Source organism: Capra hircus, chromosome 14 (assembly GCF_001704415.2).
Source record: "Capra hircus breed San Clemente chromosome 14, ASM170441v1, whole genome shotgun sequence".
NCBI classification, from domain to species: Eukaryota; Metazoa; Chordata; class Mammalia; order Artiodactyla; family Bovidae; genus Capra; species Capra hircus.
Window position 1 is genome coordinate 12,364,234 of NC_030821.1, and position 14,846 is coordinate 12,379,079.

At 41.3% G+C, this 14,846-nt stretch overlaps 1 protein-coding gene across 3 annotated transcripts in view; it reads right to left on the reverse strand.

Moving 5' to 3' along the window:
- The window catches only part of KIAA1429 (KIAA1429 ortholog), a 60,450-nt gene continuing 59,250 nt past the window's right edge, over nt 13,647–14,846 (reverse strand). For all 3 annotated transcript variants that reach the window (XM_005689234.3, XM_005689233.3, XM_018058232.1), the window contains one exon: nt 13,647–13,988. In XM_005689234.3, coding sequence (XP_005689291.1) covers nt 13,834–13,988 — 155 coding nt within the window. In that variant the 3' untranslated portion in view covers nt 13,647–13,833. The remainder of the gene's footprint in view (nt 13,989–14,846) is intronic.

Below are 14,846 nucleotides of genomic sequence, written 5' to 3' on the forward strand. Positions count from 1 at the left end.
TAGTAGAGAAGTCGTTACCATTAAGGGAATATGAGTTCAGTTTGGATAGTCCAGATTTGAAGTGCTTAGTAGACACTGGTGGAGATGTCAAGGTGCAAATCTGGGGCAACATAGGAGAGGTCTAGGTTGGAAATTTAGAGGAATCAGCATGTAATGGTGCTATCTAAAGCCATGACCCCAAAAACAAAAAATTTAACGAACAAGTAAACAGTGAGGCCATGACTCTGAATGTGGACAAGATAATGAAGACAGTTTTTTAAAAAAGTCATCCTGGAGAATTCCCTAGCAATCCAGTGGCTAGGACTCAGTGTTTTCACTGCCACGGCCAGGGTTCAGTCCCTGGGGAAGGAACTAAGATACCACAAGCTGTGAGGTGTGGCCCCCAAACCAGAAAAATAAATAAAAAAATCTTCATCCAGGCAATCCTACGGATACAGATATTTGGGGCAGAAAAATGGTAAATTTTAGTTCCTTTCCTTCTTCAATCATTAATTAAATATTAAAATATTATCACAATTAAATACTTTTTTTAAGGACGTTATACTGTGTCCTCAGGTTCAGTTAACTTAGAACTACTGAAAGTAAAAGTAAAAAATAACTTCTAATTTTTAAATAACTTTAGTTATTGAGTTTTCATAATATTGGCTAATTGACGAGCCAACACCAGCATCGCAGCTGAAGGTTTCTACGAGGGGGAATGGAGGTGCGGGGGAAAGAATTTGAATACCTCCTTTTCATGGCATACCCTTCCGTTTTCAGATGTGTTTATTCTACTTGTCTCTTAGTCACTACATTTCATCAATTTTGGACTGCTACTTTGTACTTCAGTTGTACAATAAATATCTATAATAACATCTCTTCTGATTCATCCTCTCCAGTATACACATTCTGAATCGTACTTTACTTTTCTATTTTTTTACTGAAGTATGGTTGAATTACAATCTTCTGTTAATTACTGCTGTACATAAAAGTGACTCACCTATATGACAAATATACATTCTTTTTCATATTCTTTTCCATTATGGTTTATCACATGAATCCCATTTTATACTTGAGTATAGGAGAAAATAGAGGCCCCACTGATGATTTGATTTGTTCATATCACATAGCAAGTTAATGAACAGGAAAGGCAGGACTAGTGCCTACCCTTTTACATTTCCAATTTTTTATGTATTTTCATTAAAGTGAGTTTGGGAGAGAAGCAGCTTTTTAAAATTCCACATACTTATGGAGCAGTTTTGGGATAATATTTGCTATAGGTGACTTTGGCTTACAAGTGAATTCCTTCTGATTTCTTATTTAAAGTAAACAATGATTCCAGAGGACCCTAAATTAGTCTAGCAGAGCCAGGTGAAATGTTTAGTCAGAGTAAATAGCAACTGTACTATTCCAGGGCTACCAGAAAAAAAAGCTTCATCCCTAAACTTAAAGCAGCTACAGACTTAAGAGCCCCTTAGGGCCTGCTCTACTTCAAACATTTACCAAAATACTCCCAAAGCCTCTCTGTAGCAAACAAAGAGACCTTCACTCTGAGGAATAATATAGTTTGTCAACACAAATCATTTGTTAAGATTTATTAACTTGAAAAAGTCTTAAGAATTTTCATGTGGTTATTATAGTCTCGCCCTTTGCTTTAAAATTAAAACCTTGCAATTCAACATTATCTTCTTCAAAATTAATACTGCCAAATGCTATTCCATTTGAAACCCTTAGGGAATTCCCTGGCAGTCCAGTGGTTAGGACTTCGCGCTTTCACTGCTGTAGCCCAGGTTCAATCTTTGGTCAAGGAATGAAGGTCCTGCACATGGCATGGCAAAAAATAAATAAAAACAAACAAACAAACAAAAAAACAAGAATATATGACAAATACACTAGCCAGAATAGGGTCATTACAAAATAACACTTTGAGGATACCTCAGTTCAGTTCAGTTCAGTCTCTCAGAAGTGTCTGCCTCTTTGACTCTTTTGAGGATACCTAGGCAGCAGCAGCAGGCAGCCGCATGTTTCAGTTCAGTTCAGTTCAGTCACTCAGTCGTGTCTGACTGTTTGTGACCCCATGGACTGCAGCACACCAGGCCTCCCTGTCCATCACCAACTCCTGGAGTTTATGCAACCTTGTGTCCATTGAGTCAGTGATGCCATCCAACCATCTCATCCTCTGTCATCCCCTTCTCCTCCTGCAATCAATCTTTTCCAGCATCAGGGTCTTTTCAAATGAGTCAGTTCTTTGCATTAAGTGGCCAAAGTATTGGAGTTTCAGCTTTAACATCAGTCCTTTCAATGAACACCCAGGACTGATCTCCTTTAGGATGGACTGGTTGGATCTCCTTGCAGTCCAAGGGACTCTCAAGAGTCTTCCCAACATCACAGTTCAAAAGCATCAATTCTTCAGCTTTCTTTATAGTCCAACTCTCACATCCATACATGACCACTGGAAAAACCATAGCCCTGACTAGACGGATCTTTGTTGGCAAAGTAATGTCTCTGCTTTTGAATATGCTATCTAGGTTGGTCATAACTTTCCTTCCAAGGAGTAAGCGTCTTTTAATTTCATGGCCGCAGTCACCATCTGCAGTGACTTTGGAGCCCCCAAAAATAAAGTCAGCCACTGTTTCCACTGTTTCCACATCTATTTGCCATGAAGTGATGGGACCGGATGCCATGATCTTTGTTTTCTGAATGTTGAGCTTTAAGCCAAATTTTTCACTGTCCTCTTTCACTGTCATCAAGAGGCTCTTTAGTCCCTCTTCACTTTCTGCCATAAGGGTGGTGTCATCTGCATATCTGAGGTTATTGATATTTCTCCTGGCAATCTTGATTCCAGCTTGTGTTTCATCCAGCCTGACATTTCGCATGATGTACCCTGCATATAAGTTAAATAAGCAAGGTGACAATATCCCCATTTGGAAAGGAGTCTTGGAAAGGAGATTTGGAAAGCAGTCCGTTGTTCCATGTCCAGGTCTAACTGTGGCCTCCTGACCTGCATACAGGTTTCTCAGGAGGCAGGTCAAGTGATCTGGTATTCCCATCTCTTTCAGAATTTTCCACAGTTTATTGTGATCCACAGAGTCAAAGGCTTTGGCATAGTCAATAAAGCAGAAATAGATGTTTTTCTGGAACTCTCTTGCTTTTTCAATGATCCAGCAGATGTTAGCAATTTGATCTCTGGTTCCTCTGCCTTTTCTAAATCCAGCTTGAACATCTGGAAGTTCATGGTTCACATACTGTTGAAGCCTGGCTTGGGGAATCTTGAGCATTACTTTGCTAGCATGTGAGATGAGTGCAATTGTACGGTAGTTTGAGCATTCTTTGGCATTGCCTTTCTTTGGGGTTGGAATGAAAACTGACCTTTTCCAGTCCTGTGGCCACTGCTGAGTTTTCCAAATTTGCTGGCATATTGAATACAGCACTTTCACAGCATCAACTTTTAGGATTTGAAATAGCGTAACTGGAATTCCATCACCTCCTCTAGTTTTGTTCATAGTGATGCTTCCTCAGGCCCATTTGACTTCGCATTCCAGGATGTCTGGCTCTACGTGACTGGTCGCACCATTGTTGTAATCAGGGTCATGAAGATGTTTTTTGTATAGTTCTATGTATTGTTGCCACCTCTTCTTAGTATCTTCTCTTTCTGTTAGGTCCATACCATTTCTGTCCTTTATTATGACCATTTTTGCATGCAATGTTCCCTTGGTATCTTGAATTTTCTTGAAGAGATCTCTAGTCTTTCCCATTCTATTGTTTTCCTCTACTTCTTTACACTGATCACTGATTCTTGTTATTCAGTTCTGCTTTACGGCCATACTAATTTACTCCTAGTCATGCTGAAGCACCTACCCCTCTCTTTCCCACTAGAAAGTACTTTCAAATCAGCAATTGCTTTGGCTAATTTTATGCCATCACGGCCTAATGTAATTCTAGAGGTATTACAGTGTTTGAGAAATACCTTTTCTAGTTGATCCCTCCATTTTCATTACCACTGTCTTAGCTGAGGACATTATTTTCCATCTAGGCCATTGGATTCAAACCCAGCTGATTATGAGAACCGCTGAGAAGTTTTTAAAAATAGATTTTTAGGCCCCTGGAACGTGCCTTTTTTTAGCTTTTTATTATATATTGGAGTATAGTTGATTAACAATGTTGTGTTAATTTAGGTGTACAGTAAACTGATTCAGTTACACATACACATGTATCTACTTTTTCCAATTCTTTTCCCCATTTAGATTGTTACATAATATTGAGCAGAGTTCCCTGTTATGCAGTAGGTCCCTGTTGGTTATACAGTTTAAATATAGAAGCCACCATCATGAGAAGCTCGTGCACCACAACTAGAGAGTAGCCCCTGCTTCCCACAAGTAGAGAAAGCAAACATGCAGCAAGGAAGACACAATGCAGCCAAAAATAAAAGAGCATGTTAAAAAATAAATGTTTAAAAAACAGCAGTGTGTGTACATGCCAATCCCAAACTCCCTAAATATCTTTCCCCTCCACCCTCCCCTACTACTAATCATAAATTCAGTCTGTGAGTCTGTTTCTGTGTTGTAAATAAGTATCATTTGTATGTTCACATATATCATTTTTTTGATTCCACATATAAGCAATATCATATGGTATTTCTCTGACTTCACTCAGTATGACAATTTCTACAGGGTCTCCATGTTTCTGCAAATGGCACTATTTCATTCTTTTTAATGGCTGAGTTATGTATGTATATACACATATATTATCCACATCTTCTTTATCCATTCTGTCTGGAACTTGCATTTTTAATGACCTCCCCAGATAATTCCTAAATTTGAAAACCACTGATGTACAAACTTTGGGGTGCATCCAACTTCACCTGCAGGGCTTGTGAGAGCACACATTGCTACACCCCACCTCCAGTTTCTTAGGTTTGGGGTGATGCTTAGGAATATGCATTTCTAATAAATTCTCAGGTGATGCTGAGCTGTTGGTCTAGAGCCACTCTGTGAAGATCACTGATTTAGATCTTTGCTGTAATTGCTTAACTGCTCTTTTTGCCTCAGACTCTTTCCTCTCTAATCCACCGCCGCTTCTGCACCAGAAGGATAATCTTCCTAAACCAGATGTTTACAAGTTACTTTATGGAAAACACTTTTCATAGTGATTGGTGTTAACAGTCAGTTCAGTTCAGCCGCTCAGTCATGTCCAACTCTGCGAACCCATGAATTGCAGCACGCCAGGCCTCCCTGTCCATCACCAACTCCCCAGAGTTGATTCAGATTCATGTCCATGGAGTCGGTGATGCCATCCAGCCATCTTATCCTCTGTCGTCCCCTTCTCCTCCTGCCCTCAATCCCTCCCAGCATCAGGGTCTTTTCCAAAGGAGTCAACTCTTCACATCATGTGGCAAAAGTATTGGAGTCTCAGCTTTAACATCAGTCCTTCCAATGAACACCCAGGACTGATCTTTAGGATGGATTGGTTGGATCTCCTTGCAGTCCAAAGGACTCTCAAGAGTCTTTTCCAACACCACAGTTCAAAAGCATCAATTCTTCATGTTCAGCTTTCTTCACGGTCCAACTCTCACATCCATACATGACCACTGGAAAAATCATAGCCTTGACTAGATGGACATTTGTTGGCAAAGTAATGTCTCTGCTTTTGAATATGTTATCTAGGTTGGTCATAACTTTCCTGCCAAGGAGTAAGCGTCTTTTAATTTCATGGCTGCAGTCACCATCTGCAGTGATTTTGGAGCTCCAAAAATACAGTCTGACACTGTTTCCACTGTTTCCCCGTCTATTTCCCATGAAGTAATGTTAACAGTAGACAGTAGATGCTCATAAAAATGTCCCAAATTTTAAAATGCCATTTATATTAACAACAACAAAACTTTAGTTACTCCCTATGGGTTAGCATAGCAAATAGTAAGACCTTCCATAATTTTCATAATTTAGGCCCAATTTCCAAGTCCACCTTCCTATTTCCTCTACTCCCACCCCTGCATTCTACACTGGCCAAAGTAGACTACTCACTGTTCCCTACATCTTCATACCACCTATAACCTTTTATATTTTAAAATATAAACGCTGTATTTAAAAACAGTACCACATGCACCAAGCCTATCGTAGCTTCCCTTGTAGCTCAGTCGGTAAAGAATCTGCCTGCAGTATAGAAGACCCAGGTTCGATCCCTTGGTTGGGAAGATCCCCTGGAGAAGGAAATGGCAACCCACTCCAGTATCCTTGCCTTGAAAACCTCATGGATACAGGAGCCTGGTGGGCTGCAGTCCATGGGGTCGCAGAGTCCAGCACGACTGAGCGACTAAGACTTACTTACTTACTTACCATATGTGCCAAAGTATCATGGAAATCTTAAGACAGAAAGTAGACTATCTTCACTTACAATCTATGTCAACAAGACCATTATAAAATTGTGTCCCCAAACTAAAAATTTCCCTTTTAAAAAACACATCTAAATTGTCTGGTGGAGCTATAACTTAATATGTCTATTTCCTTAACTTATACATTATCTCAAGCAAGCACTGGGAAGATCCCCTGGAGGAGGGTATGGCAACCCGCTCCAGGATCTTGCCTGGAGAATCCCCATGGACAGAGGAGCCTGGTGGGCTACAGTCTACGGGGTCCCAAGGAGTCAGCCACAACTGAAGCGACTTAGGCTGCAATCACACACAAGCAAGCACTAATTCCAATGACTCCAGAAAATATCAAGTATGTCATATATGATACACTTTTTTTTCCAGGTAGTAGAGGTTGGAACATTTGAAACAATATTGCTCTACATATATTTTTAAACGTCAGATGTGTACCTTAACTTCCAAAATCCAACGAGGTAGGCAGAGCAGAGAGATTTAACTCCAAAGTACTTCTTTACAGCATCCTGTCCTGCACATTCAGTTCAGTTCAGTTCAGTCACTCAGTCGTGTCCAACTCTGCAATCCCATAAATTGCAGCACACCAGGCCTCCCTGTCCATCACCAACTCCCGGAGTTCACCCAAACTCATGTCCATCAAGTCGGTGATGCCGTCCAGCCATCTCATCCTCTGTCGTCCCCTTCTCCTGCCCCCAATCCCTCCTAGAATCAGGGTCTTTTCTAATGAGTCAACTCTTCATATGAAGTGGCCAAAGTATCGGAGTTTCAGCTTTAGCATCAGTCCTTCTAAAGAAATCCCAGGGTTGATCTCCTTCAGAATGGACTGGTTGGATCTCCTTGCAGTCCAAGGGACTCTAGAGTCTTCTCCAACACCACAGTTCAAAAGCATCAATTCTTCAGTGCTCAGCTTTCTTCACAGTCCAACTCTCACATCCACACATGACCACTGGGAAAAACCATAGCCTTGACTAGATGGACCTTTGTTGGCAAAGTAATGTCTCTGCTTTTGAATATGCTATCTAGGTTGGTCATAACTTTCCTTCCAAGGAGTAAGCGTCTTTTAATTTCATGGCTGCAGTCACCATCTGCAGTGATTTTGGAGCCCCCAAAAATAGTCTGACAATATTTCCCCATCCATTTCCCAAGACATTAGTTAGGCTCAAATAATGTTTTAAATTATTTAATTTGAATTGCCTTACTTGAAAACTGATTATGCATCAATAATCTAGATTTTTGGCTTTCTCTTTAAGTGTCACCAGCACATCCATTAAGATGGATATTATTAAATGAAAAGAAAGTCTTGCTTTCTGGCCACAGGCCTGTACAGCCCGCCTTAGAGTCCACCTCCGGCCCCTGGAGCTTGCCGCAGTTTTCGGGCCTCGAAGCCTCGAGAACACAGCGAGGCTTCAGTGGTTCCCATGTGAAGGACAGTGACTTAGCCTGTGAACATAGGCGAGGAGTGGCCATCACGCTCCAGACCAAGATCCGTGCACCCGGCTCTGTACTAGGCGGCTGGTCAGTGGGAGAGACCTGCAGGTGTGGCTCATCAGAACCCATGTCAGGACAGAACATTCCAGAACCCCGCTGCTATCATGAGGTCTCCAAGCAGAGATGGGAGTCCTGCTGGGGAGCCTGGCGCACTGTCCTCCAGCCGAGTGCACCCGAGTGAAGGCAGCTTGCCTGCCCAAGAGCACAGTAGCCAAGCTCGGCCGGTCTCAAGGGCAGCACTGCTGCTGCTGCTGCTAATTCACTTCAGTCGTGTCCGACTGTGTGTGACCCCATAGACGGCAGCCCACCAGGCTCCCCCGTCCCTGCGATTCTCCAGGCAAGAACACTGGAGTGGGTTGCCATTTCCTTCACCAATGCATGGAAGTGAAAAGTGAAAGTGAAGTCACTCAGTTGTGTCCAACTCTCAGTGACCCCATGGACTGCAGCCCACCAGGCTGCTCCTTCCATGGGATTTTCCAGGCAAGAGTACTGGAGTGGGGTGCCATTGCCTTCTCCACAAGGGCAGTGCAGAGCCTGGGAAATCGTGGCCTTGGGAGTGTCCTCTGATCAAGAAGGATCTTTAGGCTTATGATGTTGTGTTACACTTTGGTGCGTTGAAAAGCAGTAGTGTGAGTGTGAATCAGCAGTGCAAAGGCGGTGGGTGAGTGTGTTACAGAAGTGTGAGCAGAAACTGTGTGGGGTCCGGAGGCTCCAGGGAACCCGAGGGTGACGGAAAGTCCAGCAAAGAGGACCGGCATGGGGTGTGGGATGGGGGTTACAGTGAGAAGGAAGTCACCCCAAGGCAGTGGTGTCCATCTGGGGTCCTTGTCCTAAGTCCTTCAGCCCAGAGGTCCGGGGAGCTGCATTTTGTGGGCACGCCCAACCTAGTCCTGAGCTGTAATTGGATTATCTGCCCCCAGCCAACAGGACAATGTAGATGAGGTTCAGGAATTAGGGCTGAGAACAGGGGTCTCACAGCTGAAACTTGGGAACACATGTTTTCAGCACAAAGTGTTACAATGAATGGAAGGATTTCCTGCATTTGTCAAGGAGGGTGTCCCCATGTTGGCAAAAGTAGGTAATAAATGGGTCTTTTGAATTTAAAAAGTCTTGGCGAGGAATGTGGAGAAATGACAATCTTCATGTTGGTAGAAATGCAAAATGGTACAGGCACTATGGAAACCAGTATGGAGAGCTCTAAAAAAATTATAAAAAGAACTACTATATGACCCAGCAGTCCTGCTTCTGTGTATAGTCAAGAATTCAAAGTAGACCTTGAGGAGGTATTTGTATCCCCACGTTCATAGCAGCAGCATTATTCATAATAGCCAAGTGGAAGCAATTCTAATGTCTTATTGACAGATGAATAAACAAAATGTGGCATATACATACAATGGAATATTGTTCAGCCTTATACAGAAGGAAATTTTGTTATGTGTTACACAATGGATGAACACTGTAGACATCATGCTAAATAAAAAAGACAAATGCCACTTATATAAGTTACAGAGTCAAATTCAGAGACAAAAGAGAAAAATGGTGGGTGCCAGGGGCTAGAAGAAGGGATGAGAAAGCTGTTTAATGGATATGAAGTTTCACATGCGCAAAATGAAAAAAAAAGGTCCTGGGCTTCCCTGTTGGCGCTAGTGGTAAAGAATCTGCCTGCCAATGCAGGAGACACAAGAGATGCAGGTTCCATCCCTGGGTTGGGAAGATCCTCTGGAGAAGGAAATGGCAACCCACTCCAGTATTCTTGCCTGGAAAATTCCATGGACAGAGGAGCCTGGCAGGCTAGTCTATAGTGCTGCAAAGAGTCAGACATGACTGAGCACACACATGTAACTCTACACTAAAAAATGGTTAAGATGCTAAATTTTGTGTTTTTTAAACACAAATAGTATTTTTTTAATTTTAAAATTTAAAACATTAAAGAAATTTCTTTAGAAGATGCATCATCTTTGGATCTGTCAGTTTTCCAAGGCAGCAACCAGCTGAAGCTGAAGAGTAGTTTAACACAGCAGGCCCTCCCCAGGGCCACCACCTCCAACTAACTCTCCTGGCTTTCTCCCTGGTGCCAAGGCCGAAGTGTCAACTGCCAACTCTTCTCCAGTTCTCTCTAATTCACCTGGTCCTCTTCTCTCATTTCTGTTACTTTCAAGGCCACTGCCAATACGTAAGAGTTTGCATCCTTTTCTCTAGCTCATGAATTTACAGGATAAACGTTTGTAAGGTCTTGTTCATTACTTCCCAATCTGTCCTTTTAATTTAAAAATAAAAATCACATGCATATAACTTTTCCATCCTAACTAGTCTTTATACAAAAACAATTCCAAAGATGTTATGTATGGTCTAACAAGGTATAACTGTAATATCAAGTCTTTTCTTTTGTTCCTTTGGCTATTTTAAACATATACTTACTTCAAAAACTCCATAATAAAACCAGCTTGAAATGTATTAGCTGGATTATTCAAGAACTCCAACTGTGGAAAATTCTGAAAGAGATGGGAATACCAGACCACCTGACCTGCCTCTTGAGAAATCTGTATGCACGTCAGGAAGCAACAGTTAAAACTGGACACGGAACAGACTGGTTCCAAATAGGAAAAGGAGTACGTCAAGGCTGTATATTGTCACCCTGCTTATTTAACTTATATGCAGAGTACATCATGAGAAACGCTGGACTGGAAGAAACACAAGCTGGAATCAAGATTGCTGGGAGAAATATCAATAACCTCAGATATGCAGATGACACCACCCTTTCAGCACAAAGTGAAGAGGAGCTAAAAAGCCTCTTGATGAAAGTGAAAGTGGAGAGCGAAAAAGTAGGCTTAAAGCTCAACATTCAGAAAACGAAGATCATGGCATCCGGTCCCACCACTTCATGGGAAATAGATGGGGAAACAGTGGAAACAGTGTCAGACTTTATTTTGGGGGGCTCCAGAATCACTGCAGATGGTGACTGCAGCCATGAAATTAAAAGACGCTTACTCCTTGGAAGGAAAGTTATGACCAACCTAGACAACATATTCAAAAGCAGAGATATTACTTTGCCAACTAAGGTCCGTCTAGTCAAGGGTATGGTTTTTCCAGTACTCATGTATGGATGTGAGAGTTGGACTGTGAAGAAGGCTGAGCACCAAAGAATTGATGCTTTTGAACTGTGGTGCTGGAGAAGACTCTTGAGAGTCCCTTGGACTGCAAGGAGATCCAACCAGTCCATTCTGAAGATCAACCCTGGGATTTCTTTGGAAGGAATGATGCTAAAGCTGAAACTCCAGTACTTTGGCCACCTCTGATGCTGGGAGGGATTGGGGGCAGGAGGAGAAGGGGACGACCAAGGATGAGATGCCTGGATGGCATCACAGACTCGATGGACATGAGTCTGAGTGAACTCCGGGAGATGGTGATGAACAGGGAGGCTTGGCGTGCTGCGATTCATGGGGTCGCAAAGAGTCGGACACAAGTGAGCGACTGGACTGAACTGAACTGAACTGAAGTTGTTTCATGTTCATACACTCACCTATTTACTTTTTTAAAGACACGAACAAAAACTTGACACACACAAACTTGCTTATGTGATTGTTTTCTCTACTAGATTCTGAGCTTCTGGGGGGCAGAAACTGCATTTTATTCGTCCTTATATTCCCTAGACTGTACTAGGGAACATGGAACTCAGTAGACACTTAGAAAACACACTCTTGTTCCTACATTCTGAATCTCGATGTTTTCGCCATTTTTTTACATTAAGCAATAAAACTAAACTGGACCTCGTGCTGCTTCACGCACCCTGATTGCTACCAGCAACACTGCTTCTAAGTAAAGCAGAGCAACATTTCGGGGCATTTTTTTCTTCTTCTTACAAAACAAGTACAAATCATTCTGTCAACTCCTTGTGTTACTAATAGAGTATCTTATCCTCAAAGGTATTTCAAGTTTTTCATTAATTTCTAAACACTAAAACTTCTTCTAAAATCTCTTATGTAAAAAAATTATACAAATAACACATAAAACCATTCTAGCAAAGTACTCATAAAACTGCCGTTCATTTTTGAAGGTATGAGGTCCTACACACAAATCTAAATGTATACGACAAGAACCATCACCCAGCACCTACCTCTCCTTTTTCTTATTTTGGCTGCACTGAGCATTCACTGATGCACACAGGCTTTCTCTACTTGTGGCCAGTGAGGGCTCCTCTCTAGCTGCAGTGCGCAGGCTTCTCACTGTGTGGGCCTCTTTGTTGCAGAGCATGGGCTCGAGAGCGTAAAGGTTTCAGCGGTTGTGGAATATGAGCTTAGCTGCCCTGGGGCAAGGACTTAACTCATGTCCCCTACATTGGCCAGCAGATTCTTAACCACTGGACCACCAGGAATTCCAAGAAATACTATTTAAACAATTATTTTTACATATATTTGTGACAGTCATTAGGGACAAACTTCAATTTCTATCTAATGTGAAAAATGTGTATTTAGAGATGAGTTTATTAGTTTCAGGATTAAAAGGGGTTTAGGTTATCTTGGGTTTTTGAGGCCATTAGTTATGAAAAGATTTCCATTATCTTTCATTTAAATATCTTTAGAATTGAGCTTTACTCCAGGGTTTTCCTGGCGAGCAAATTATCTATTCACTCACAAATAGTTTTGACAAAACAGTGTGAGAAAGGGATGGAATGAGATTCATATACTCCTTCATTAAGAGAACTCTATATTTTATGCCAAATTATATAAACTCAGTATGTTATCTCTTGGGAAAAATATGACTATTTTCTCAGAGTGTACATTTTATTTCTATATATATAAAGTACAGATTTTATTAGATGTCTGATTCCCAAAATAACAGTATTAGGATATGCCTTATTTTAGGTTCTAAAAAACTGCATAATAAAACAGTATGCTGCTAAGTCGCTTCAGTCGTGTCCAACTCTGTGTGACCCCATAGACAGCAGCCTACCAGGCTCCCCCGTCCCCTGGATTCTCCAGGCAAGAACACTGGAGTGGGTTGCCATTTCCTTCTCCAATGCATGAAAGTGAAAAGTGAAAGTGAAGTCACTCAGTCATGTCCGACTCTTCGCGACCCCACGGACTGCAGCCCACCAGGCTCCTCCTTCCATGGCATTTTCCAGGCAAGAGCACTGGAGTGGGGGGCCATTGCCGTCTCCGAATAAAATAGTATAAGTAGATATAAAGCTAAAACACAAAGCACATATGTATTTCTGACTAGCGTAAAGGAGAATGTCGTGTTTCTTTCTGTACAGCCAAAAGGTTTCCAAAACCGTGCACTCAGTTACCCTAGGAAATTAACAGGTGTGCCATAGGACATTTTAATTTCTGCATGGAACACAGCTGTTGGATACGACACAAATGCTAGCTCGCGGTAGTTGACCTCTTCAGTATTAGACCGCATCCTTTCCATGACAGTATGTCTTTGCAAAACTGCATTTTCAGCAGCTGAGGTAAGTACTGCACAAAAAACATAGTGGAACAGAATACTGGCAGTGTTTAAGCTGATTCTAAGGTTTGAGAAATTGTGTAGCAACCACAATTACTTGTGGTCACAACATAAATTCTTGTTGTTTGGACCTAATAGCTTAATAAATGGAATTATTAGACATTTCTTTTGGCCCGGGTATACTGTAATACAACTGAAACAGTAAAGGGCACCATAAGCTGAGAAAGTACTGAGGACGTCTGTGGTATAGGCGAGATATACACTGAAACAGAACTGTCATTTCACTGCTCATTTTTAACCTAGGAAATTTTCTAAACAGCCATTTAAGAAAAGGACAAAATATATACAAACATACATACAAAGTTTCGATTTTTATTGAAATCTTGTGTTAGGTATCAAACAAAATTTGCTTTCTTCAGATAAAAATATTCTCTCAGATGTATCCAGGTAACTGCTAAGCCTAAATTGGTCCTCCAATGTCTTGTTTTTTACTGTCCTCATGAAATGTTCATATGCACTTAGGATGTTCCCAAGAATATTTATCGTGTAAAGGACCGTACGTGGCGACCTCTACCACTGCCTCCACTAACAAACTTTCCTCTCGACCCTCCACTGCCACTATTTGCGCTTGCCCAGGAAGGCCCAAGCCCCCCACGACCTCTGGAAGCACGCTCACGAGGACTTGGGCGGTAGCCTGTAAAAGAAAGAATATGATTTTCAGTTGCAACATCCTTTCCTTTCCCATTATATAAATACGAAACTGGAACACCAAGCTCAAACCAAGACTACTGCTTGCTCCTTTTAATATTCAAGTGCAAGTTCTGTGACTGTGTTGAAGACCACTTTAAATAGTTAAATTGTCTAAACGTAAGAATTACATCTCAAATAAAGCTATTATTTTAAAAATGTATATTTGGGACTTCCCTGGCAGTCCAGTGGTTAACAATCGGCGCTTCCACTGCAAGGGCACAGGTAGGGGAATTAAGATCTCCCGTGCCTTATGGTGTGGTCAAAAAAAAAACACGTACATTTGAAACCAAAAGCTACATCTGACCAGAGAATTTCAGACTTGATATAGGAATGTTTTAGAGGGGAAAAAAGGTTATATACTTACATACATAAGATAATCCTGTAACAGAAAAGAATACAGTTGACCCTTGAACAACTTGAGGGTTAATCCAATATAATTTATGTTGGCCCTCATATCCAGAGGTTCCTCTGCATCCTTATTTCAAACCATGAACCGTATTTTTTGTTAAAAAAAATCTGCCTATAAAAATGGACAACCCTTGCAGTTCAAACCTGTGTTGTTCAAGAATCAAACTGTATACTCCATGAAGAAATCTCAGTTTAGTCAACATGAAACCACTCAGATTATACACACTTCAGAATCTAAAATTTTGAGAATTTATACAGAATATGTACACTGGGCACTCACTCACAGACATAAAATTACCTAGACTTCAGAATTATATGCGTACATTCTAAAATATTCTCTCCCAGAATGAAAATATATGACTTTCAACAATCTGGAAAGGATGATTCACCTCCC